Source organism: Lissotriton vulgaris, chromosome 1_1, assembly GCF_964263255.1.
Source record: "Lissotriton vulgaris chromosome 1_1, aLisVul1.2, whole genome shotgun sequence".
NCBI lineage: Eukaryota > Metazoa > Chordata > Amphibia > Caudata > Salamandridae > Lissotriton > Lissotriton vulgaris.
This window is the reverse complement of record NC_141685.1, coordinates 2,118,087,091-2,118,111,568: the sequence shown is the minus strand read 5'-3', so window position 1 is coordinate 2,118,111,568 and position 24,478 is coordinate 2,118,087,091. Positions and strand designations below refer to the sequence as shown.

General features: G+C 41.4%; 1 protein-coding gene across 2 annotated transcripts in view; it reads right to left on the bottom strand.

Moving 5' to 3' along the window:
• Window positions 1–24,478, bottom strand: part of CRY1 (cryptochrome circadian regulator 1) — a 126,803-nt gene that overhangs the window by 26,523 nt on the left and 75,802 nt on the right. For both annotated transcript variants that reach the window (XM_086921610.1, XM_086921617.1), the window contains exon 11: window positions 21,169–21,237. In XM_086921610.1, coding sequence (XP_086777736.1) covers window positions 21,169–21,237 — 69 coding nt within the window. The remainder of the gene's footprint in view (window positions 1–21,168; window positions 21,238–24,478) is intronic.

Sequence of the window (24,478 nt, the reverse complement as noted above, 5' to 3'; positions counted from 1 at the left end):
AAGTATAATTCCCACATCTCTGTGAAGATGTATTTGAGGTATCACACCCATTCCTCATGTCATTGCAATGGTAAACAGAGCACAGGCTGAGTAGTAGTTGGGGGCAGAGGGAGAATCTCCAATTTATCTCAACATATACGCCTGACAGGCTACCAGACCAAACTCCCTCTCTATGGACAAGGGAAAGGTCACTATCTGTACCTTCTTATAAAATAAAATGCCCCCGGACAGCATTATTAAGGAATAGTTGCCACCAATCTCAGGTCACTCTGGGAGTGGTGTCATCTAAGAATGCTGGCCAGAGGCTCCATAGTAACACCAATAAAGGAGATACCAACAATTAAGATATCTAGCCAGCTCTTCTGTCGGGGTTTCTATGGTGACAGATCTACCAGTACATACTATCATATAGAGATTCTGTTGTTGCAGATAGCGGCCTTGCCGTGTTGGGGGATTTATTTAGTGTTGCGTTGAACATAACAATAAAGTCACCACCCTAGTGGATGGTTTGTAGATCCACTACTAGGCAAGCAGACATCCCTCCTTCTTAGAGTATCTATGTTTGGGAATAATCCATTAGTATGTATTACATGCTCATTGGGCAATATATGCTTTTTACAGTAAGATATAGTACTTCAGTGTGGGCCATGATCCAATCAAAACAGACCCATTGATTCTTCCTGATCGGAACAGCGACCCCTCTAAAGTGTGTGTTGTATGACGAGTAATGGTGACTCTTCCACTGCATCTATTGAACTTCCCCTCTAAGTGTGTAACCTTAAAAACTCTACCAATATCCTATGTGTGTTTAGATGAGCACATCATTTTATAGTTTGTAGAAAACTACGGATTGTGATGCCATTTAGGCCCAGATTGCAAACAATATTAACACATGCGTTAATTTCGTTGTGCCTAATTATAAGATGTCTGGCTTTTTATTGACAAAAGGTGTGAGAGAACCAAACACAATATTTTCGATGGTAATTTCTGCTAGAATCGTTGCTTGAGGCTTTGACCACAGTAGCACCCAAGTCTCAGTCAGTATTTTTTCTCATAAAGCTAAAAAAAACAGCCTCCTATTGCATGCAACCTCCCCCCTATCTCCCCCCCCCCTCAAATGCTCTTGTAAAAAGGCAGACGGGATATCGGGATATCTGTCACGTTTGTGAGAGTACACTTCCACCAAACTCCAAATAGAGTCCTTAATATAAAAACAAAAGGTGAGCCATGTAAACTGAAATAAAGCACATTACTCAAGAAATCATCATATATAACAGAGATCATAAATGTTGATCAAACTATTTATCAGCGTCCTCAGTGCAAAAATGCAGTTAAAATTTGCAGAGCACCCGAAGCAACAATGTCCATTTATATAAAACTCAGCAAAAAATGCAATCTTAAAACCCTTTCATGGGTGCCTGCTGTTAGTTTTAGGTCATCATCAAGACGGACAATTAATCACTTGAGAAAATGGCTCTCTCTGTAATTTTTTTAAAGACTAGTTTTTTTTTTTTTTAAGATTAGGAATTGTTGGTTTACATGGCTGCCAGATGTCTTGCTCAGTAATGCAGTCGTTAAATACATGTTATCAAAGACCTCAAAATAATAAGAATGAGGTTGGCCAACATCATCTGTGTAATATAGCGAGTCAAGGCAAGCTTGTCAATTGACCAGTTTTCCCATTTTTATACAGTAAAACTAAAACTTGACACTCATAACTGAAAGTTCAGATACAACAGCCGGTGCATAAAACTGCAGGCTGCATTAACATTCATGAAGCTAAATTTGCATATAACATACAATTTGTATTTCACTTGCACATCAAGCGGAAATCTCGCTGTATTTGTAACACTTTTGATAGATGTGATAGATTTGTATGTCTAGCTTAAGTGTATGTATAGCTTGAATCGATTTAGAACTAATTACCTTGATTCCGAAATATGATTATTAGTACGCTACAGATCAATTTCATTACCAAGTCTAAATATTAAAATACTAATCTTTACGTTATGAAAACATAGTCCTAATGTTTTATTATCATACTCGAACAGGACTCACTAAATGAAGATATGATCTTCATGCATCTTGAATAGACTTGCCTACTAGTTAACTATAATTCTTGTCCTATCAAAAGTTTTAATTAACTCAGATAGTGAGAAAGACCATTTTTCCTCATTTAAAGATTCAATGATCCAACTTCCAATTTCCGAGAACCTTTTATTTATGCATGGTCAGTCACACAACACAAACATTTATCGCATGTATCCTCCATGTATGATCCTACCATGTAGTGCATGTGTATTGCACATGAATGACGTCTGCCACTATGCCCATGCCACTATATGGCTAGTTTTATTATATGGTGTGGAGAAGAGCATGGCACTTGCTAATTTACGCATACGTGTAGTCCCTATGTGATCCTTCAATGTACACTAATATGTACATGTGAATCCTGAATATGGGAAATGTTAACATTTCAAAGAGAAAGAACATGTAGCACACTACTGTTAGAAATAGCACACTTCTTAATTATGTCTCTAAGACAAATGGTGTACAGACATGTGAAACATAAAATCACACACTAAAGCAGATCGAGAAAACCACGTCATGACCATGAATGATTTGGTTCAATAAACTGATCTCACATGCCTGTGACTTTCCACAGCAGTCCACAGAGTAACCTTTCCCTGTATGCCCAATTTCGACACACTGCCTCAAAAATAAAATATGTGCCTGTATCCCCTTGGTACCTAGACTGCCTCACAGACAAAGCGTTTTAGAAACTAATCTGAAGTCCACTACTCAAACCATGAACACGTTGTTGAATACATGGCTCATTGCACTTATTTAAAATATGCAGTGATACGCCCCCTAGAAATACAATTTCTTTGGATAACTCCAATCTGGTAAATTGCCACTAGAAATACAATATTCCTACCCTCCAAAATATTTGAACCCACAATGAAGTACATTATTGAGGGAAACGGTCTCTGAAAAATATCTCCAGCTACTTTATTTGTTGGGTGCCCTTGGGTTTAACATAGTTGCTACTGGCGGTGTCAGCATTGTGTTTTGGCTACACTGGTCAGAAGAAATCCATAATATGGACTATTAGTTACTTTAAGACAGTCACTACTTTCAAGGATGCTTTGTGGCACAGTAAATAAGTGGCAAGCCTACTTTCGTACAGAAGGTAATTCGGAACAATTACATCATTTACTTGATAGTCTCAACCTTATTCTGTTGGGTTCAATGGGATTATTTGCTGTGCCCTTTATTGTTTACTGTACCCAACCTAACATCTGTCATTCAAATACAATTTTTCGTTTTGCCTACATGGGGAGGACACTTAAATTTTGTGGAAATTGAGTCCATTGACAAACGGTGACAGATCCTAGTAGGCTGACTTTCTTCAGAATGTAGACCATAACAATTTAATAAAATAATAACATTGCAAAAGTGAATATTGTGGGTTTTGTAAATAACCACACTCTATAGTTTAATAGTACCTTGCATTACTCTTGTTACTCATATGAATGGTTGAACACTAGTTTAACACTCCCCAAATGCACTTACGGGGGGATGTGTTTCTTTCTTCTGTCACCACCACCAATGCATAATTGTCTCCTTTCTCTCAGATTTTCATATAGTGATTTAATTTATATATTTGCTGTATGAACGTTGGACTATGGAAATGTATTGCTAGGCTTTTTAAAAATACAGCAATTTATTGGAAGATAGGTACTCTTGGAATGGAGTGTGAAAAAGTTGTGCCTTAAGGTTTGATTGAATTATTTATTGTTAATTCTTTCTGTATGACATCATTCTATAGTGCTTTAGATCCATTATCTTCCAACCACAGCATTGATATTAACTACCAGTGGCCTACTCATATGGTAACATTCACTAAGGAGCAATCTAGGAGGCATAGCTTTTTCTGTGACAGTCAGCCAAGGGAGGGACAAGCCAATGGATCATTTTTTGAGTGATGGCCACCTTCAGTTTTGGAGTCCTGTTAATGTGCCAGTTTAACCCCTAGCATAACCTTGTTTGCCGTAATCCCCATCTTCAGTCTATCTCATTGAGCTATTTAGTCGGGCACAACACAAATGAGATCACAATCCTCATGTATTGAGTTGTGATTGTGTTAGCACAGGATAATCATTAGGAAACTAGAAAAGCTTGAATGTTCTATGTTATCAAACCTTCTAATTTGTACTTATCAGGAATGTATTGGGTAAACTTTGACAAACCATCTTGAGATAGGGGAATTGTAAACTCGGAATTTATGAGGATATGTCAAGCACACATCATCTCTATTGACATTCTCACCTAATCAGTGGCGTCACTAGGGGGGTGCGGACCGCACCGGGTGACACCATTACATAGGGTGACACCCTGACACCAAAATGATAAATATTAGTCTGTCGAACCTTACCCGGCCAAGAATTTTATCCAATTAGGCTACGATTTAAAATTTAAGCACTGCACGGGCCGTGATTCACCGCCAGAACTAAGGAGAACCGACATTATGTAAGTAGTAGTTAGAACTTTCACGAACTGCAGGTGGCGCCCTTGCAAGTCTGGCTCTATTGAAATTCCCGCCCATGCCACGGCTTTCTGGAAGTGAGGTCAGAAGCAGGAAGCGGCTGGGAATTTGAATGGAGTTGTGTGCTGACTGCGTCCCGGCGACGCAGCATAAAAAAAGCGATGCTGCCTGCGAAAATTTTCGTTGGACCGGACGGGAACATCGAAACTCTTAGCAGCATAATGGCCGTGCATATTAAGTCGTTGAGGCTTCGGGCGCTGCTGGGAGCTGCAGTGCTGCTGTTCGGCCGTGACAGGTGAAGCCCAGTGCCACCGCTGCACCAAACTCGAGCTCAAGGCAGAGTGCTATACTGGACACTGTGGGCTCAGTCATGACCAATGCGGCTGTAGCGTCGTCATGACTGCCAGCCTGAGGTGAATTACAGACAGACTACTACAGTACTGAACAAAGAAGTAAGTACTTTGGCCTGCCACTGAGTGACTTAAGTAGTGTTGTCACACAGCGTATCATACACACTGCTCCGTGATGAAGACGGTAAATAACAGCGGCGTATGATGATGATGCAGATCCAGCCGCACATTCATTAGTAGCGGGGCCCGGGGCACACCGCACCAGTAAGTAGTAGTTAATATTGTTTGCCGGCTCCGGCTGCGCCATCCGCCTGTGAAGCCTGTATGCTCTGCTGCACAGCAAGCAACACAATGCCATATCAGATACGTTCGGGACTCGCTTTAAACCTTCACTGTATTGCTTTTTATGTAGGGCCCACTGTAAAGCAAAGTAAATATACATATAAACTTCAAAAAAACGGAATTCCTTAAAGTGACTGTGATTATTGTAACAGCATATTTTAATTTCGGGAAGTGATGGCTCGTTATGAGGAAGGAAAACATCCAGAGACAGCCCCGCTTCTCTCACGCTCAGCTTGTTTCATACTTGATGCACGTATTTAGAAAAGTAATGAGGGTCATGTCGGTAGTTTTTTGTTATTTGAAAGTTGGTGAAAGACAAACATGTAGAATACTCACCTGGGCACAGAGTGTGCATGGCTGCTTATTAAGAATCAGGGAGCATGATTGTATTTTGTTTAATATTGGGCCTCACTGCTACCATTTACTCCCTTGTATAGCCGTGGTGCCATTTTAGTTTTACTGATATTGTAATTGCTGTTTTTTGTTGTTGCTTGACAGGCCTTTTTGTATTTGTGTGCTTTTGTTATGTTTTAATTCTGTAGGACATACTGTGGAAACAGTACACCCCACAGGACAGTAACCCACCGAGCACGATGGTAATGGAAACATATCAAATATATCTTGTAGTAGTCAGGGCTGGTCAGGGTTTTATTGCACTGGGTATTTCTCCACATCCCTGCTATCTGAGGGGAGGAGCTGGGGCCGGAATAGAACAAGTTGGTGGGGATGGAGTTTATGGTGACTGCACAGGAGAGACAGAAGGTAATAGTGGGGAGAGTGACTGTCACAGAGATATTTTATCTAACTTCCTGAGCCAGAAGCCTGCCCTGTAAGTAAAGTTACAGCGCCTGAGCTGAGCTCAGCATTGCAGTCACTGTCTGCAATCTGCACAATGTTGAGTTCATCGTGAGTGAGGCTGGCTCAGGCTCCACGCTGTAGCCTCTCTCACGTTCTAGGGCACTTCCATTCCTGGTGCTTTGCAGCAATTTAAAGATGTTCCTAGAGTTCGTCCTTGCACAAATGGGTATATTTCCAGATATTGATATGTTTCCCTCATCTTCATTGCTTGATTTTGATCGCAAATAAGTGTCACTCATAGCCGTTGAATGTCACTCATAATGAAAATGTCACATAAGCTATCTGAAACCTTAGCAGCTATGCCAGAGGCAGCACAGAGCTAAAAGATAGAACATTTTAGCAGGCTGAAAGTGCACAAGATCTGTTTATTGAGCCTGCTGCAAGTCTCTGCAGGGAGCAGTAAAGCACTTAGCCGGCACACAGGTGTCACAGGGGCCGGCCCGCACTAGCAGCCTCGCGTAGCCTGCTTCAGTGCTGGTATAGTGGAGTGAGACAGTGGCATTTAAATGTGTGACAATGCATTTCAGTGAGGTGATGCAGATCACCCCACTGAAATGCGTTAGAGTCATGCCTCATAAGTGATACTTGGCAGGCCTGCATTCTGGGAATGCACTCTTTGGTTCCTGCCCTGCGGTGAGGGCCACAGTTTCTTCCTGGGGGGGGGGTTTACTTTAAGTCCCGCCAATTGAAGCCCTACATGCAAGAGCATTGAATAACATTGTATGCAGCAGCATGTAAACTTTCACTATTTATTGCGAAAAGATGGCTCCCGCTCCGGGTGTCTTTTCCTCGCTCTCAAGGGTTGTCATTGAAGATGACAGGTAGGAGCGTGGGGGCTTTCGAAGAAGGCATGTTAACTACTCACCTTCTGACACAGAAACCACTGCGATTTTAGACCTCACGTTTGGAATGCCGGGATGAGTACAGTCTCAGCCTTCTAACACACTGGATCCTGGAAGTGACGTACACATTCTCAATCCTGGGATCTTAATAGTGCACAGTTTCATGCCCGGCATTCAGGGCAACCACGGTCTTTTGTCATAAGTGTTACCGTGCCTGTGAACCAGAGCTGTCTGAGAACATTCCTGAGGAATTTATAATAGTAATGAGTGTACAAGGAGGGGCGGCAGGGCACAGGTGTCAAGCTGCGGGCAAAGGTTTCCATGCACAGGAGCTGCTTGGGATCCATTGTGTTAATGAGAGTAACAGGAAGAGCTATAGAATGCCCTTTCACTTTAACAGTCTCACCCTAATGTGTTTTCATAGTTCAAACCAATCCAGTCGCTTTAAATAGATATATGTCAGCGGTTGAAGTGCATACAAGTTTGGGAAAGGTCGGTGATCCTAAGTGCAACGGGGAATGGTTAGTAATTGTGGGAAGACGGAGCAAAAATGGGCAAAATAATCTGTAGCTTCTTTAGTTGGTCTTTCACTTTCAGGAAACTGGACATAAAATAACCACACACCTTCAGTGAAAAATAAATACAAATTAAATGAATCTGTGGAAAATGCACTCTTATACATTAAGAAACCTCAAGTGGTGAATGCAATCGCTGCAGATGTCTGTATGTGTAACCAGAGAGTCACAGACTCAGTGGCGTCACTAGGGGGGTGCGGGGTTATCGGTTGTGGACAGATTTTCCATGCTTGCTTCCTCAATTAATATCGCCCTCGGCCTCCATGATGAATGCATCCTTGAGCCCCTCATGTAAACACCACTCAGTGCAGTGGGAGAGGTGTGGTGCAGCGGCCAGGGCAGCACTGATCTCATGCTCAACATCAACATCGGGGGCACGCTTGATGCACAGCAGTCCATGCTCTCATGAAGCACATTGTAATGTGCATCAAACAGGGCTCAGCTGAGGGTAAGTCCTAGTCCTTTCTATTTCTGCTGTACATCACCCTGTCCCTGTTCACATTACCTTGTGTCCCTTTCCACGCATATCACTATGACTCATGCTGCATATTGTAAAGAAAAGCGTTTAGTCTCTGTTCAGCTGTATACTTGTTTACCTGCACTTATGGATGATTTTATATCTGCTGCAGTGCATTTAGTGAAATGTATGCCTGCCGGTGTGTGTTCGGGATTAATGTGTGCATGTTCGATGTGTGCAAGTAAGCATGAATGTTGAGTGCCTGCACAATTCGAAACTCAACCTTATGTGCTACGACAAGGCTTCAGGATGCCCTTATTTTAAATCATCAGCTCTGGCTGGCATTATGACAACAGCGGCAGTGGCGTTACTAGGGTTGGTGTCACGCCAGACTGGAGGAAAGGTGAAGGGAAGCGAGAGAGACGGAAGCAAAGCAGGGAGGGTAGTGATAGCAAGCTGGGGTGGACAGGAATGTGGCAACACTGCAGAGAAGACCAAAAGCAAGCAGGGAAATACTCTGAGTAGAACGCATGGCCTCCAAGGAGCAAGGGGAGGAGTTATGAAAGGATCGGTAACACCTCTGCAGTGCTTTAGACTCTGGTGTAGAAGAAGACCCCAGAAGAAGAAGTACCCCCTCCATGGGTGCTGCACAGATGACAACATCTCCTCTAGGAGGTCCATCATGAATTCATGGGGTAAGTCGTGAGGGGGTGACACCATGAGTTACCCGCACCGGGTGACACCAACCCTAGTGACGCCACTGCACCTAATGACCCGAGATGAAAGCTCTCTCCAGATTCTTTATGCTGCACATGAGCATGGCAACGGGACCAAACTTAAAAACACAAATAACCCCAGAGAAACTAGCCCATCCATATTTCAGCATGAGGGCCCCAATCCCTCTTTTGGTGGGACAGTCGTTCCTAATTTAAGTTTAAGGACTGCTATCATAACAGTGTGAGTTTTTGAAACCCTACCATGGGCATGTCCACAGACTGCAGCAGATATTTAAGCACTTTCTACTAAGACTGACATTAGTGAACACAGCCTTAAGAGAAGCTTCCAATGCAGCCAAGCAAGTGATAAAGATAGTTCTGAATGTGCACACAATCAGTATGTGAAAAGCTGAAACAAAAGCGGCTTAGCGTTAGCATAACAATATTCTGTAATCACATTTAATTTTATCCCAAATTCTCCAGTGGAAACAAAAAATAATTGTTTGGTCTTGAACTAAAACTGAGGCTATTGCAACATCAACTACAGCGGTCTCCCAAAAGAAACCTATTGACATACTGTAAAGGCTTCAAAACCAAGAAAACACTGCTTACACTGGTGAAAACCAATATATCTGAAATCATTCCACTGGTCCCCACTGGATAGAAGAATCAATACAATTCTATGCAACATAAATAATAAATGATAATGAAAGCTGTTGGGGGTGGAGCAAGGCATCTGCAGAAGCAAAGTCCCTGGTATGTGGCTATAGAAACCTGCACTCTGCTTCTACACAACTGATTGGAAATGAAGTAGGAAGGCAGCGCCCTGGGAGTCCAGGTCTCTAAACTGTAGACAACTTTAAACAAAGGAAAGAGCTGAACCACATGCGTTGGAGGGAAAACCTTAAAACAGTTTCAGCTAAAAAGGGGTTGAAATATTTTACATATCATCACTCTAATGGGACTGAAATGCGACATACAGCGCTATATAACTTTTTAATAAGTACATTACATAAAACATGGCCCCAGCAGGGACTCCAAGTGAATGGTGTGCAGATACCACTAGTAGTTCAACACTCTAAAAGTTAAATGGTAGATAAACATTGCTGCAGTGAGATTTGGCGCCTCACAAAATAAAAGGTTGCAAATATGAAGCAAGTATGAGAAAATGTTGCTTTAAGATGCATATTTCACTCAATGTTGCCATGTTAGTAAACTCTGCACTGAAGTCTTCTCAGTGAACAGAAAAGGCCACTTAGTATGTCAATTGCTTCCAAAAGCAAGACATATTTGACATTGCTGATACATTTTATGACACACCAGTATATATCAGCACTCTTTCGGCTGCCTTTTTGCGCATATACAGCTTTTTTTGTTAATGGATTTCACAATATCCTCCGATTTATATCTTTGCTTCCTGATTACTTTTTGTAATTTCTCTTCTCTCCGTGTATATCTTTGATCCACCCACTGCTGCAAGATCTGTCTTCACTTTCTACTTCTATAAGCTAACTAAAATACATTTGTTTATCCCCTGGTTACTGTAAATAACTGAACCTTTTATAAATGGTTGAGGTCTCCCTGAAATTAAATGTATTATGTTTATATCAATTGTTCAAATCCCATAGACCTGTGAGTCACAGAGACCCAATGTGAACACTGGTTTGATTTCCCCATTTGAAGCCACATTAGTTTGAAAAATAGGCATTACAAGTAGATGAATGAAACCTTCACCAAATACTGTAAACTGGATGTAGATGACACTTTAAGGAATGATTCAGTAGTGCATACCATTGTGGAAGATGCAAAATGTCTTCTATAAATCAGGAGAGAATGAATTTCTTTCTGCTGCAAACAAGAAAACAAGGTGGGTCAGGAAGTTGACATTCAAAAGGTTGGACTCAGATATTTTGCCCACTGAGTTCCATGGTTGGGTTGACTAGTCCTTGGTTCAACTACTGACAAATGCATTCCACAGCTTTTTATTGGCTTAACTAAAACCAACTTCAATAGAACCGAGGTTGCTCCTATCACACTATCCTGTCCTGAAGAAGGCCCACATTTAGGGTCCTAAATAGCCATCCCCTAGCTTTCGGGCCGAAACATTGACATAACATTACAGCCTGGGTGGAATAGAGTATTCACTGAGAGGCAATACCGATTTAAGCAACTGTCTCTATGGAGTGTAACAAAACTCTAATGACATAGGAAGATGTTAGATAAGCTTGATTCTAAATGAAATTTGAATATGCTTTGTTATCTTTTCATTTTTCCATGAATACTTTTTCTGAGCACTCTGCTGCACAACTTTGGGGCAACCCTTGTATTTAATTAATGTATATATATATATACATATATATATATATATATATATTTTGACATTCCAAGATGGCGCCCATAGCGACTATAGTGGGGTTGTCCTCTGTCTATCTCTATGTATAGAGGAAGAAAGCGAAAATGTTGTATTTAATCCACCTAAAAATGTTAATCACTGTTACCACACTGACGAAGGCAACACGCCGAAACGCGTCTGTGGAGAGTGCCTGTGAAAAATAAACCTGCACGCTAGAAAGTACCCCTCGAGTGCTGTTGTCTTCTTTTGGATACGAAGGAGGAATTGGAGCGTATATATATATATATATATATATATATATATATATATATATATATGTATATATATATATATATATATATGGAAAAGCAATCCCAACCCGTCAGTGGATGACAGGCAACATCAGGGTGCAGACCTCAGTACGCCACAGCAGACAGTCAAAACGGAGCTCACAAAGGATCCAACTCAAGTGAGTAGCAGGAATAAACGTTTATTAAATAAATGACGCGTTTCGCTCCACTAGGGAGCTTGTTCACATATAAAGATGTATATATAGATTGTTGATTCCAAATATAGTCCGACTTTTTTCGAGTGTTTTGTGTGATGTAGCCTTTTTTACACTCTTCCCTCTACTGGTTCTACATTTACCCCACTCTTGTTGTTTGGAGGGCATAGTTGTATTGCCTCAGGATATGTTAATTGAGTTAGCGTATCCTAATCATCTGTGAGGACCAAATTTGCATGTATTGTACACATGACGCTAACACACACAATTTGGGGCCTATGCTATATGGTTGTAAACAAAAATTATATTTATTTATTAGGTTAATGTCTCAGTAAAAATGCCCTTGTTTTTATAAACACCAGTTAAACCCTCTAAACAGCAAATTGCTATAGGCTATAAGGACTGTGGTGATATTCTAAGAACAAAACAAAAGCATTTATTCCAAGGGGCTAAATGACTGTTATGAGGGTTTGGAGAGTATTAAAAATGTCCAGACACTGATGACTAGGATAGGATAGGATAGAATATGTTTTGTAAAGCGCTGGAATGCCGTGGCGTCTTGGCGCTGGTGTCTAAGGAAGTGGTACATCCTATTTTACATGAGCTAGATTGAAGTAAACAGCCAAGTTTTCAGATCTTTCCTAAAAGATTGTCGGTTTGACTGCAATCTCATGGCTGTTGGAATTTTGGTCCATAACTTTGCTGCACAGTTTGAGAATGTTCTTCCACTTCATCTCACTCGCCTAATCCTATCAATCTGGAGAAGGCCCAGGTTACTGGATCTTAGGGCGTGAGCGGGGGTATAGGGCATAAACATTTTTGGGATGTCATTGGCCCCTCCCCGTAGAGTGCTTTATGAACTAGGCACAGAGCCTTGAATTCCGCCCGTTGCTGCACAGGAAGCCAGTGCAGTGCTCTAATTCCTGCCGAGGTTGATTGACCTCTAGGTATGTTTAGGAGCAACCTCCCAGCAGCATTCTGTAATGATAATAGCTTACTTATCTGGGTTTTGTCAATCCCCAACAGCAGAGTATTGCAATAGTCAAGGTTAGATAGTAGGATAGCCACCACCACTGTCTTTTGTATTTCCTGCGCAATGAAACGGAATATCTTTCTCAAGGTTTTGATTAGAAAGAAGCAGGAAGAGGTCATAATATTTACCTGAGCTGAGAAATTTTGCTGGCTATCAAAAATTACTCTGAGGTTTCTGACCTTGGGCACTGGGCTGGGGCATGCCCCGGCTCTCACTGGCCACCAGGAGTCGTTCCATAAGGATCGCCCCTGACCAAACTCAATAACCTCCGTTTTATCTGTATTGATTTTCAGGAAGCTATGGATCATCCGGGTCATAATCTCAGTAAGACACGCATGAAACCTAACAGCTGTGTCTTCAGGTTGTTTGGCTATTGAGATTATAAGCTGTGTGAAACCATGCTTCCTGATAAGTCTGGCCAGGGGTACGACAGAGATATTAAACGTCGTTGGTGATAGAGCTGATCCCTGTGGAACCCCGCAGGGGAGATGAAAACTGTCTGACTGCATGCCCTCCCAGTACAAGCTGTGCTCCCTCCCCTCCAAAAACGACAAGAGGAGGGTCAGAGCCGAGCCCTCGATCCTTACTTCCTGCAGCCGCTGCACTAACATGCTGCATAGAGTCCAGCAGCTTGTTGGTGTCAAGGTACTCGTTCAGCACCTTATTCACCGACTTCTCCAAGATTTTAGCTGCTATGGGTAATCCAGCGATCGGGCGCTAGTTCTTGGGCTCCAAGGGATCTAGGGTGGGTTTTTTCAAGACTGGATATTTAATGTTTATAAACAAAAGGGACTGGGCTAATTTCTTAGAACTGTGTTCTGATGTATCCCTTTTTCCACCCTCCCTATTTCCGTCTTCTCCTTCCTCTATATTCTTTCTGAAATATTACAGTATTACATGTGTGTAACAGGACTATTTTTTTCTTGGAAAAGCATGTCTAAAAACCAATAAAAAAAAGAAAAACAAAAATACCAGAAAAAAGCACAATGTTTTATTTGGAGCAAAACCAATGAATAGAACCCCACTGCATTTATTGCGACAGACTGGCTCCATAACACTGTCTAGCTACAAGGCAATGGTAGTGCAACTTGTTTCATAAAGGGAAACCTTCAGAGAGGTAACACTAAAACATAGTGGAGAATGAAGGAGAGATAGTATTAATTGGGTCAATGGAAGACCACCACAAGTAATATAGTCACTAACCTGCCAGGTCCAATAACATGTTTCAACAATTTAAACCAGAGTTCAACACTTGGCAGCTAAGGCACAGAGCACACAGGCTTAACATACAGAAAACGTGTAAAGCATTTAAAAGTACAAAAACACATCACAATAAAAATCCTACTCCACTTTATAAAAAGAGAATAAATTGAATATGCAAAATAACACCAAGATGACAAAAATCCAACAAAAGGAAAATGAGATATGACTTTTTAAAGATTTAAAAGGAAAAAACACCAGGAAAAATAAAGTGCCTAATTTAAGATGAGGACCAAGTTGCAATTTCAGGCTCGCCACTATGGGGCGAGGGTTAGATACATCAAGGGGATTGGCCTGATGAAAGTCTTGAAGCCAAAAAGTCAAAAACTTTAAAAGTCCCACTTCAGAAATGTACTTTGTAACTTTTTTGTAGAAAAACATTTAAATTTTTCTCAGTCCCAAGGCAAAAACATGATGTCAGTTTTTGAGAATAAAAATCCTCCCCAAGTGGGTCATCACTGAAACTGTAGCCACTGCCATGGAACTGAAGGACACATCTCTGAAGTAGGTTGGTCTCACTGGGGCTCTGAAGCTTTGGTGGTTTCTCATTGAAAATGTTTTAAGTCCCAAAGCTGAAAGGGGCTTAGTAGTTTTTCTGAGGTACAGGGATCTTGAGTAGGAGTGGGATGAAGATAAAATACAATCCATTGGTGTGGAACTGCCAGTCATATACGATATCCAGTGGGTCCCATTAGAGCTCTGGAGGAAAATAAATTCAAAGTTTCCCATCTTTCTTCTGATGTCCCAACATCTACAGAAGTTCACTTTCAAGGTCCCAGAACCTCAAGGGAGGCCCTTAGAGCCTCTCAGGCTACCTGGTCAAGGCCAACAGCAGGGTTAAGTCCAGGTTCAGTTACTACTGGTTAGTTAAGCACTTTAGGGAAAGGGCCTCTTGCAGCTTGTTGTGCACATCTAGCCATACAGGTCAGCCAACAGACCCTTGGAGTCCATTTATTTGTACTGGGTACAAGTGGGCACAGATCCAGACCTTCAGGTCTACTGACAGGTTTCGAATAGCAGGTACAGTCCTTCTTTGGTTCTTTGGCTGGTCTAGTGGGTGTTCCCAAGATATTGCCTTGGGTGCCACATTTATAATAGACACTAGCTAATGGGTGGGATAACTCCTGGGCTCTCCCTAACCAATGCAGTAAATAATTCCTGGCTGCCTTATTGCAAACAGGCTCAAAATATCATGTAGCAGAAGTCTTCAGCCACACTAAACTTTGGCTCTGTGAGCTGGTGGTGTGTATGGGAGGGTACTTCAGAAATCATCAGTCTCCTCCCACTAATACTACAATCTAGTTTAAATCAGGCTCTGGACTCGCAACTAAACAGGAGGCAGAAATCTAAAAGAAAAAAGCAGGGTCCCTCAGAAACCAGGCATCGGGTACCCAGGAATCGTGTTCTGGTCCTATTTGATCCCTTTCAAGGATTAACAATTTTATATGTACCTCAAGCAGATCTGCTAGGCAGGATTTGACACAAGTGGTTCGAAGGGCTTTACCCTAACCCTGAAGGTCTAGGAGAGCACAGAGGAGGGATCCATGACCATTCAAGTATACCTGTCAATCAAAGTGATCTATTGTGTTGCTCCTGGGATACAGTTCCCACCTCATTAAGGTCAAGCACGTGACTGACAGCTGCTGGAGAGCTAGTACAGATTAGTCTCTAGGAGTTTTAGGCAGGGAAAGATATTGTTATTTTTCCCTAAATATTTATTAAAAATCCAACTTTACCACTGAATTGGACATTTAATCCATACTAATACAATAAAGAGAGAGAACCCAAACCTTTGAGGCGGGTAATCTCAGGAACCACAGCGCCAATCAAAACACCCAATACAGCATTGGAAAGGTCAGGGTAAGCAGATGGACATAGGCTATATACCAGCAAAACATATACTTTAGAAGGGCAAAGTACGTTCTTTGACAAAGTAGTCCCTTGGAAGTAGCGCCATCTCTGAGGTGGGCGTGTGCGTTATGCGAGGGTGGGAGTGTGGGTGAGCATGTGCGTTCAGAGACGCATGCAGCCTGCGAACGTTTACCGGGTCTAAAAAAGGTGGGCGTGTGGGTGGGCGTGTGCGTTCAGAGACGCATGCAGCCTGGAAACAATGTCCGGGTATAAAAAAGATTCACCCGAAGGACGGCAAACCTTACCGAATGCTACCTACCCCCCCCGCTTTACAATGCAGCAGGCATCTCACAATGCACACACCCACACATCTCACAATGCACACTCCCACACACAACAACGCTGAACAGCACGCACACCTCACGACGTGCACGAACGCTAATCTCACTTTGATGAGATTAGCGCAAGGGTCTCCAAACCAGTCCTGGAGGGCCGGATCCATGCCAGATTTTTGGGATATCCCCATTGAGATACATGTAGTTATTTTAAAAATCTGGCATGGATCCGGCCCTCCAGGACCGGTTTGGAGACCCCTGGATTAGCGTTTGTGCACGTCTTGAGGTCTGCGTGCCCTTCAGCGTTGTTGTGTGTGGCCGTGTGCATTCTAAGACACCTGCTGCATTGTAAAGCGGTGGGGTAGCGTTTGGTAAGGTTTACTGTCCTTCAGGTCAATCTTTTTTATACCCGGACAACGTCAGGACGGGCAGCTAGTAAATAATAAAATGAGTGGTTGAATTATTTTTCCAGCCGATCCCAAACTCGAGATAGCAGAATTAATATTTTAATCAGTTTTCTCGTTGAAGGGCTTCCCTTTGTAAAAACAGATTTTGGAAACTTGGCATAGCAAGGAGATGGTAACAGTAAAAGTCTACATGTCCCATTTTTAAAAAACATGCACACTACTTTGTGGTTTATAATGCCTAATTAGGAGTGACTTATTATTATTTAAAGGGGAGTATATTCTCAGAGCACATACACTCGTAACTGATCAACAGTGCCCTAGTGTGCAGTGTAACCAGCAATAACATACAGCACAAAATGGGGATGACCATGCAAAAAAGAGCATTTTCTCACAGCTAACAACCTGGAGGTATATAAAGATGGTGAAATATAGTATTAGTGTGATCAAAATGAGCAGTTTCTACATAGCCAAGTTTATTTACAAAAAGGGAGTGACTCTTAATTTCATGCGAGAGGGGACTACTGCCATTTAGAAAAAAATAATGAACTGGTGAAGCCACAGAACAGGGTTCATCAAAGAAGTTCAGCATGTCTTGGAAAAAGAGAGGTTGAAAAGTCTTTTAAAACGCGCACACAACTGAAAATAAATCAAAAGCTAAAAACAAAAATAACTAAAGTAATAAATCTGTATTACTCCATTTAAGAAAAAATAGATGGATATAGAGTAGACAAGAATGATTTGATTGAGTTGATTCAAACCTTGGTGGGTAATGATCTATCAAAACACATAAAACTCCTACAAAGCTATGGAGGGTGCCACAAAGGTATGCCCCAATTACTCTGTATTTAATACCTATCTTACATTTGATACTTAAATATACCAACCAGTGATTTTCATAAAAGACATGACAAATAAATCAGTAGTAATAATACGTTGTTAAGCAATTCTAGAATAATGACCTTGTCGGCATTCTATTTCAATTATTAGCACTTTCATATTACATGCACTCATACTACATATTAGGGTTTTCTTCTGATAAGCAAGAATTTTGAAAACTTGCCAGTGTATGTGATGAGCATATTTCTTAGCAGGCTGGACCAGAGGCATTCTCATAATCAAAATTCTGATATTAAAAACTTTTGTGAAAAAACGGTCTAAATGTGCTCATGACACCTACGTTTGGTAGCAGCTTGATTCATGTGGTTCACGCTTATGGAGTTCTCTGGGCGCTATACCTGTTCCTAACTGTAGATTCTCTAGTCAACATAAAATGTAATTAAATCCTCTAGCAATAATAGGTATCTTATATGTTTAGTGTAGTTCACAACAGAACACTGCATCTGAGTGCCCTGCAGAACACACCAACGTCCAGAGGGATATATCAGCACATTTCAACAAGAAGCTCCCATCTGTTGCATCCTTCGGTCTAGTTGCATGAACATGACAACGTCTGAGATTAGAGATTTATGAGTGGGTAGCAAGTTTTATCATTTAAACCATCTATTTTTTTAATGTCCTGCTACAACTTGTTTCAGCTTTGCTAAATACAATTGTTTTTAATAACTGAAGTCTTCCAATTTTATCTCAGTTTGCCTTGTTGCTGTCATAACATTTAGAGACTGCGCACTATTCCAGTGGTATAATTGTTTTTTAAAATATCTCCACGTAACAATCTGATTGACGTGTGAGATTTGAAGGCAGCCAGAAGGCACTGGGCATCAACTGTGCGTTCTTTCAACTGGGGACTTTTTAGCACTTGACTCTCTGGGTTGCCAGGCAGAGCCGTCCAAGCTTGTTAAGGCATGTGCTGTGGGCTAGAAACTATCCCACAAACAGGAAAAATACTTTAATACTACACAACTAAATACAATGTGCAGCGTTAAAAATATTAACAAAATGGCAGATGGACATACCATTCGGAACCCCACGCTCCCCCACCTCTTCTTTGACTACAACGGCTGCGCACTATAGAAAGATCTCATTGGTCAACTAAATCCCTACAAGCAGATTAGGTCTGAGGCACTTTTAACATGTTGTGAGCCAACGACCCTAATCCTTAAAACCAAAATACTCACAAAAATGCCTATTGCAAATCATGGAGGGTATGGAATTATAAAAAAAACAGCTTAATGACTTTGTCAGAAGGATGCTTAAAAATGAATGATCAGTGGAAAGTGGATCTGTCACTTTGCATAAATATTTGCATGCATTTCAACAACAGTGATAACATTTTGCCTTTGACTATCAACAAACCAAACATATTGGCTTGGAAGTCCTTTAAACAAAACAACTATTTGAATCCAAGACCAAATTTCTTGTATTACACCACGATGCCTGACAGCCTTCCAGGACACAAAACACAATTTATTCATTCACAGGACACACAACTGCTTATTACTAGGAGTGACAAAACAAAATGGATTCAATCACAGGGAACACAACTGCTTTTCACCAGGCATGACACAAAACTCAATGGATTCAATCACAGGGAACACAACTGATTATCACTAGGAGTGACACAAAACTCAATGGATTCAATCACAGGGAACACAACTGCTTAGCACTAGGAGTGACACAAAACTCAATGGATTCAATCACAGAGCACACAATTGCTTATCACTAGGAGTGATTTAAAACCAAGCAAAGGCTCTCCCGAGACCACCAATCATCCGTCCAACAATACACAGAGTAACACTTTTCCCTCCCCTTTCAGAGTCCTTATGGTGGTCTCACCATTACTCCTGGTTTGTCCCCCACACTCTTTATGCTCTTTGTGGTGCCCCTTCCCTTTTGCCATTTTCTAAGTGAGACCTTCCACCAAGTATTTGCTGCTCATCTTACAATAAAGCCTTCATGAGCCTGGCATTTCACAAGAGTACACCGTCTGAGCTTTGGTGACATGTAATGTTATTGGAAACTTCATTTCTAACTAACAACAGATTGGTGTTTTTTTGTGTAAGATGTTTTTGCTTGTGAGTGATCTAGGTGAAAGTCAGTCATTTGAAGTGCATAATGCCAGTGCATCTCTACATGACTTAAAAGTGTGCTGCGACCGGTGCCACTTTTGCACACAGGTGCTAAGTGGTGCCTTTCCAGGTGAACATTGGCAGATTTGTATCTACACATGCCCTCTAAGATGCATTCTGCACATTTTTTGATGAGCACATATCTACATTTAAAAATGTATTTCTGTAAATCTGGTCCACTGAGTCTCAATTTCTGAATATTAACTTAGCATTACATTTTACTGTTAACGAGCAAACTTGCAACTTATGTGGTGTGTTTAAATGTATTTAAGGGGTTACTGTAAAGAGTTAAAAACACAATACACAGTCCCAACTGACTTCCAGGATCCTTTAGGGAATTATATGATGTGTCGGGGGAAGAAACAAATGATAATCAATCCTTTTCAAAGGTCCACTGCTCAAGAGGTCCCTGTCCGAGGTGGTAAGTCCATTCAGCAAATGTGAAATGTGAGGATGTGCGGACATTCATCCTAAAAAAGGTCTCTATTGACTCAAATAAGCCAAACTACTTCACATTAAAACCATAGGATCATCCTGGAGAACCACTGCTCTAATGGACCCAAAGCCAAATGTACCGGAGGCGACTCACATTGAAACAGCAGCCGGCAATATACATTGTATTTTCACTCAGCAACATTACTTTCTAACGCAGGCATTTTATCAGACGCTGTCAATTAAGTTTATTTTACTTCAATCTTTTAGGGGGTTAGAGATGGAAAAAAATACCTGGCGTATTGAAATGTCACTCCCTCTATTGTGAATGTGAGCCTAAAACGCACCATGGACGGCAACTGAAACCTAAGAGCTTTAAAGAGCAATTCAGACTATGTTCCCTGTAAAACACTCTGAAATCCTGCTATTGCAGAAATGGTCAGACTCAGGCCGGACTGGCCATAGCGGGCACCCGGCAATCCCCCGGTGCGCCGCACGGGTGGGGGCCAGTTCTGTGCCCCTGGGAGCCGTTTTTGTTACAGGGCCGTTTTTGCAGCATAGCTGCAAAATCGGCCCTGTAACAAAATCGACCGAAACCCCGGCAAAGAGCTCGGTGGCACCTTCAACCCCCCTGAGTGGGGAGTGGGGGCCGGCCCAGCACTTTGCCAGGGCTGGTTGTTGTTTCCAGTCCGGTCAGTCTGCAAAAGAACATAAAGGCCTCATTACGAGTCCGCAGGGAAATGGTCCAGAATGTATACAGTGGCGGGGACAACCCCCGAGCTGGGCTCTGAGGGGCCTCCACGAATGAGAAGCTACCGAGATCCCGGAGTCATAGAAAACGGATCGCCGTATTTTTGAGGATCGCACAATTCAGAAGGAGCCAGGAACAATTGTTTCCGGTAGTTAATGTCCCCGTTTGAATTAAGTAAACAATCGTAATCACCGCCGCATTGTCACTAACTGATAAACAAAAGAATGTAGGGGCATATTATCAAGAACGGCGGTAAAAATTATCCCCGGTTTAGCAGCAGAAAACTGCAGCTAAAGAGGCGATAATGTGCTTGATAATATACCCTTGAGAATTCAAATAGAAGTCCATTTTCTAGTGTGAAGATGGGCTTCTATTGGAATTATCCAAGGCATATTATCAAGCCCATTATCGCCGCTTTAGCTGCAGTTTTCTGCCGCTAAACCGGAGATAATTTTTAACGCCGTTCTTGATAATATGCCCGTCGACGCTCAGTCTCAGAGCAAAATAAATTATACATTGTAATCTGGGAAATAAAGCAAACTATTACCTGGTAGTATGTTAGTCTGTTGACTGTCTCCGTAGGCATAATGCAGTATACCGCTCCCTTGACCATAACCTAGAAGAAAGAAAGTTGCACATTATATCTTATTTATTTTTAACTAGTTGATAAACTTTCTAAAAGAAGCATTGTATTGAACGAGCAATGCATTTAGCAGCAAATGAATTTACTAATGGAAGAACAGTGTGATCAATATGAGTTTTATATCACATAACTCAAAGCACATTCACCAGGAATTGCTGTTACAAACTGTGAACACTTCACCACTCAGCTACTGGTGAGTTTCTTTTACACACGGAGGTCACCAGGGTGTAACGAGCAAGGCCACAAAGAAAGAGCAGCAATGTCCGTAGAGCCGCCATTCGACTTTGGAGTAAATAATCATATATTTTAGATGTATACTTGGTAAGACCTCTTATTTATTTGCAATAGGGCTTCGAACCTAAGGCCAGTAAGTATAGACCACTAGGAGTGAGGGCGGCTTGGACTGCGGCAGGGATTTTCCATTTGGACGAACATGTGAACCCCAGTCTTACAAACCAGGTGCTGGGTTCAGTCGTCATAAAGCGGTGTGTCCATTTCAAGGCAAAAACAGAACACAAAGAGCTTCGAATTATTTTGAAACACATAACAGCGATTATAAGGAATACTAATCTGTAGAGCATTACAATGTCTATACATCTTTAGTGTACTTTAATCAAAACCTTAAACTACATGGTGACGCAAGGGCATAATCAGCTGGGGAAAAAGCAAAGCACCTTTCCTGCCCTTCCTATCATAAACCAGGATCCTGACAAACTAGCAAGCAATCCAAGAAGGGTAAACTGAAAAATCAATAAACCTAGGCTGCAACCATACTATAAGCCAGCCAAGATGCATTCAGCATGATCCAACCAGATTCTATGGAAGGTATGCTATCCACCCACTCCCTACCCCCACATTACTGCCATGAAGAATGGGTTGAACTAAGAAACAAGGAAGAGAAAACAAGGCTGACAATGTCCAAAACGGACGGTATAGAGACAGTACAGAGCACTCCATGTTCTCAATTACTCAGCTAGAAATACTCTTGTTCAGATGTTAAGATGCATTACTGCCTCTTTAAAGAACAACAAACCTGAAAATGTCGTCATGGATACATAAGAAAGCACGAAAACAGAGGATACAAACATGTCATGATCATTATTTGTCACCAGTTCACAGAAATTCCTTCTGCTAAATCAATGATTTAGCAGATGATCGAATCTCAAAGCCAAGGCCCGGCACGTGGAACATTACAAATCACTAGCCACCTACTGCATGACTTTCTAGACCAATTGTTACAACTGCTCTAACGGACTTTCTGAAATGTAAACAACAGGTACAACAGACTTGAAAGAAATGACCACACAATCTGGCGGTACTATAGTGTGACGCCACACTTTCTGGCGGTACTATACAGGGATATGCCAAATACAGCTAGACTGGAGCCGTCATCCTCTTTATAGAAACAAGGTAATAGTAGAGCCATTCATTCACAAATGTCTGGGCAATAAGCACAGGTAAGTCCAATTCCTCCGTTAAATGCACTGCCATTAGGCTTAGGCTTGGTTAGTAATATGTAACAACATTTTCAGTCACAAGAGCGAATTTCATGATTCACACAAGATTCACTCTCTCCTGAGTAACGAAAGTAGAAAGAAAGCGCTTATAAAATAATGTTACAATGGGACTTGACTCCCATCCGGCTAGCACACAATCGTGGGGGTACTGAAATGTGCTGAAGGGGTTGTGAAACCCAAGAGATGTACCTCCATCTTTGGTGGGAATGCCTGCGGAAAGACTCACAGCCACTGTTGACGACCCAGTGTCACAGCTTGAGAACATTTGGTCACCCTTTCTCACGTTCATAAAGCAGGGCACGGATGAGATGGCAGGGGCTCAGTAGTCCTCACTAGTTTCAGGCTTCTATGAGCATTTATTGTAAAGATGACAGGGTGCGGGGGAGTTGGGATACATCACGGAGGGTACAAGAAAAATTTATTGATATGTGGATTCCCACCGGGATATAAGGCTTCGGTTTTGGGAAAAGTATAATTGCTGTTGTTAATAATGTGGCATGTAGAGTGATATTATTTTTAAGTGTGTGACTTCCTGGGTGTATAATTTTGAGATTTGGTGTACTTGATTGAAGACATCTACGTCCTATGGCCTTTCAGGCTTTTGTTGCAACATGATACAGACGAGAGACGAAGAATCACATTATTCCTTATAACGTAAACCCAGCTTATCTGACCTTTATAATTTTCCATCACACTCTTTTTTTATTGATAACAAAAAAGTAAGGGTATCTAATTTGATCGTGGTGAGACTCAAGTTTGTAAAAATAATACTTTTAATTTACTGAAATATGCATAATACACTAACATATAGTGGCTTTCAGAAACCTCTCTTTATCAAATGGTCTGTTGTAGTGTCATTCACTTTTCTTCCTGCCTACTACATCATAAGCCTGGGGCAGTGGGTCAGCCTACTTAACCCACTGATTAACTTAACTTTGGGTGACTGCATTTTGCTCTCTCGTAAGGAGCACATCCACACACAAGCCAGCTCCTTTTAGTGCCAGTGTTTTTGTTTTTATGTTAAAATTAAATTAGTGTTGCCTTTTTGTTTAGAAGCACATCTGATAGGAGGATGCTTCTGATGCGCATTCCATCTTTATAGGGTCGCATCTAATGCCAATGCTGTTGTAAATTCCATTTGGCTTGTTTTTCGTTTCTGACTGCTTCTATTTCATAACATACCAGATCAGACTGTGTCCGTTTGAAACTGTTCTGCATTAAGTTATCTTATTTTTTATACCTGTTTTTCTGTCCTTCTTTCTAAATGTATTTTCTTCTTTCTTTCTTGTTCATCTTTCCTTCTCTCTTTCTTGTTTCTATTTTCTTTCCAAGTTCTTTCCTTCTTTCTTTCCTCATGCTTTTCCCATGTGTATTAATATTGACTTCTACTGAAGCAGACGGGAGGCAGCTAAATATATCTACTTTTGGTTTAATACACCAATAGTCTCCTGCCTGAATCGAGTCTATCGACATGTATGGTTGGCTCTAAAACCACAAAGCAAACAAGCTCTTACATCCCCGAGACTTAAAAAAAATGTTCTAATGCTTTCCACAAGGTGGTGCTGTTCTGCAATTTTCAATAGGCACGTGAACTACACTAGAACTCAAGAGTTGGCAGGTTTGTCATTCAAAGTTGTTAGAATTCAAAACAATGTATATGTTTAGATGGGTAATGTAATTTATTCTGGACCCCTTTT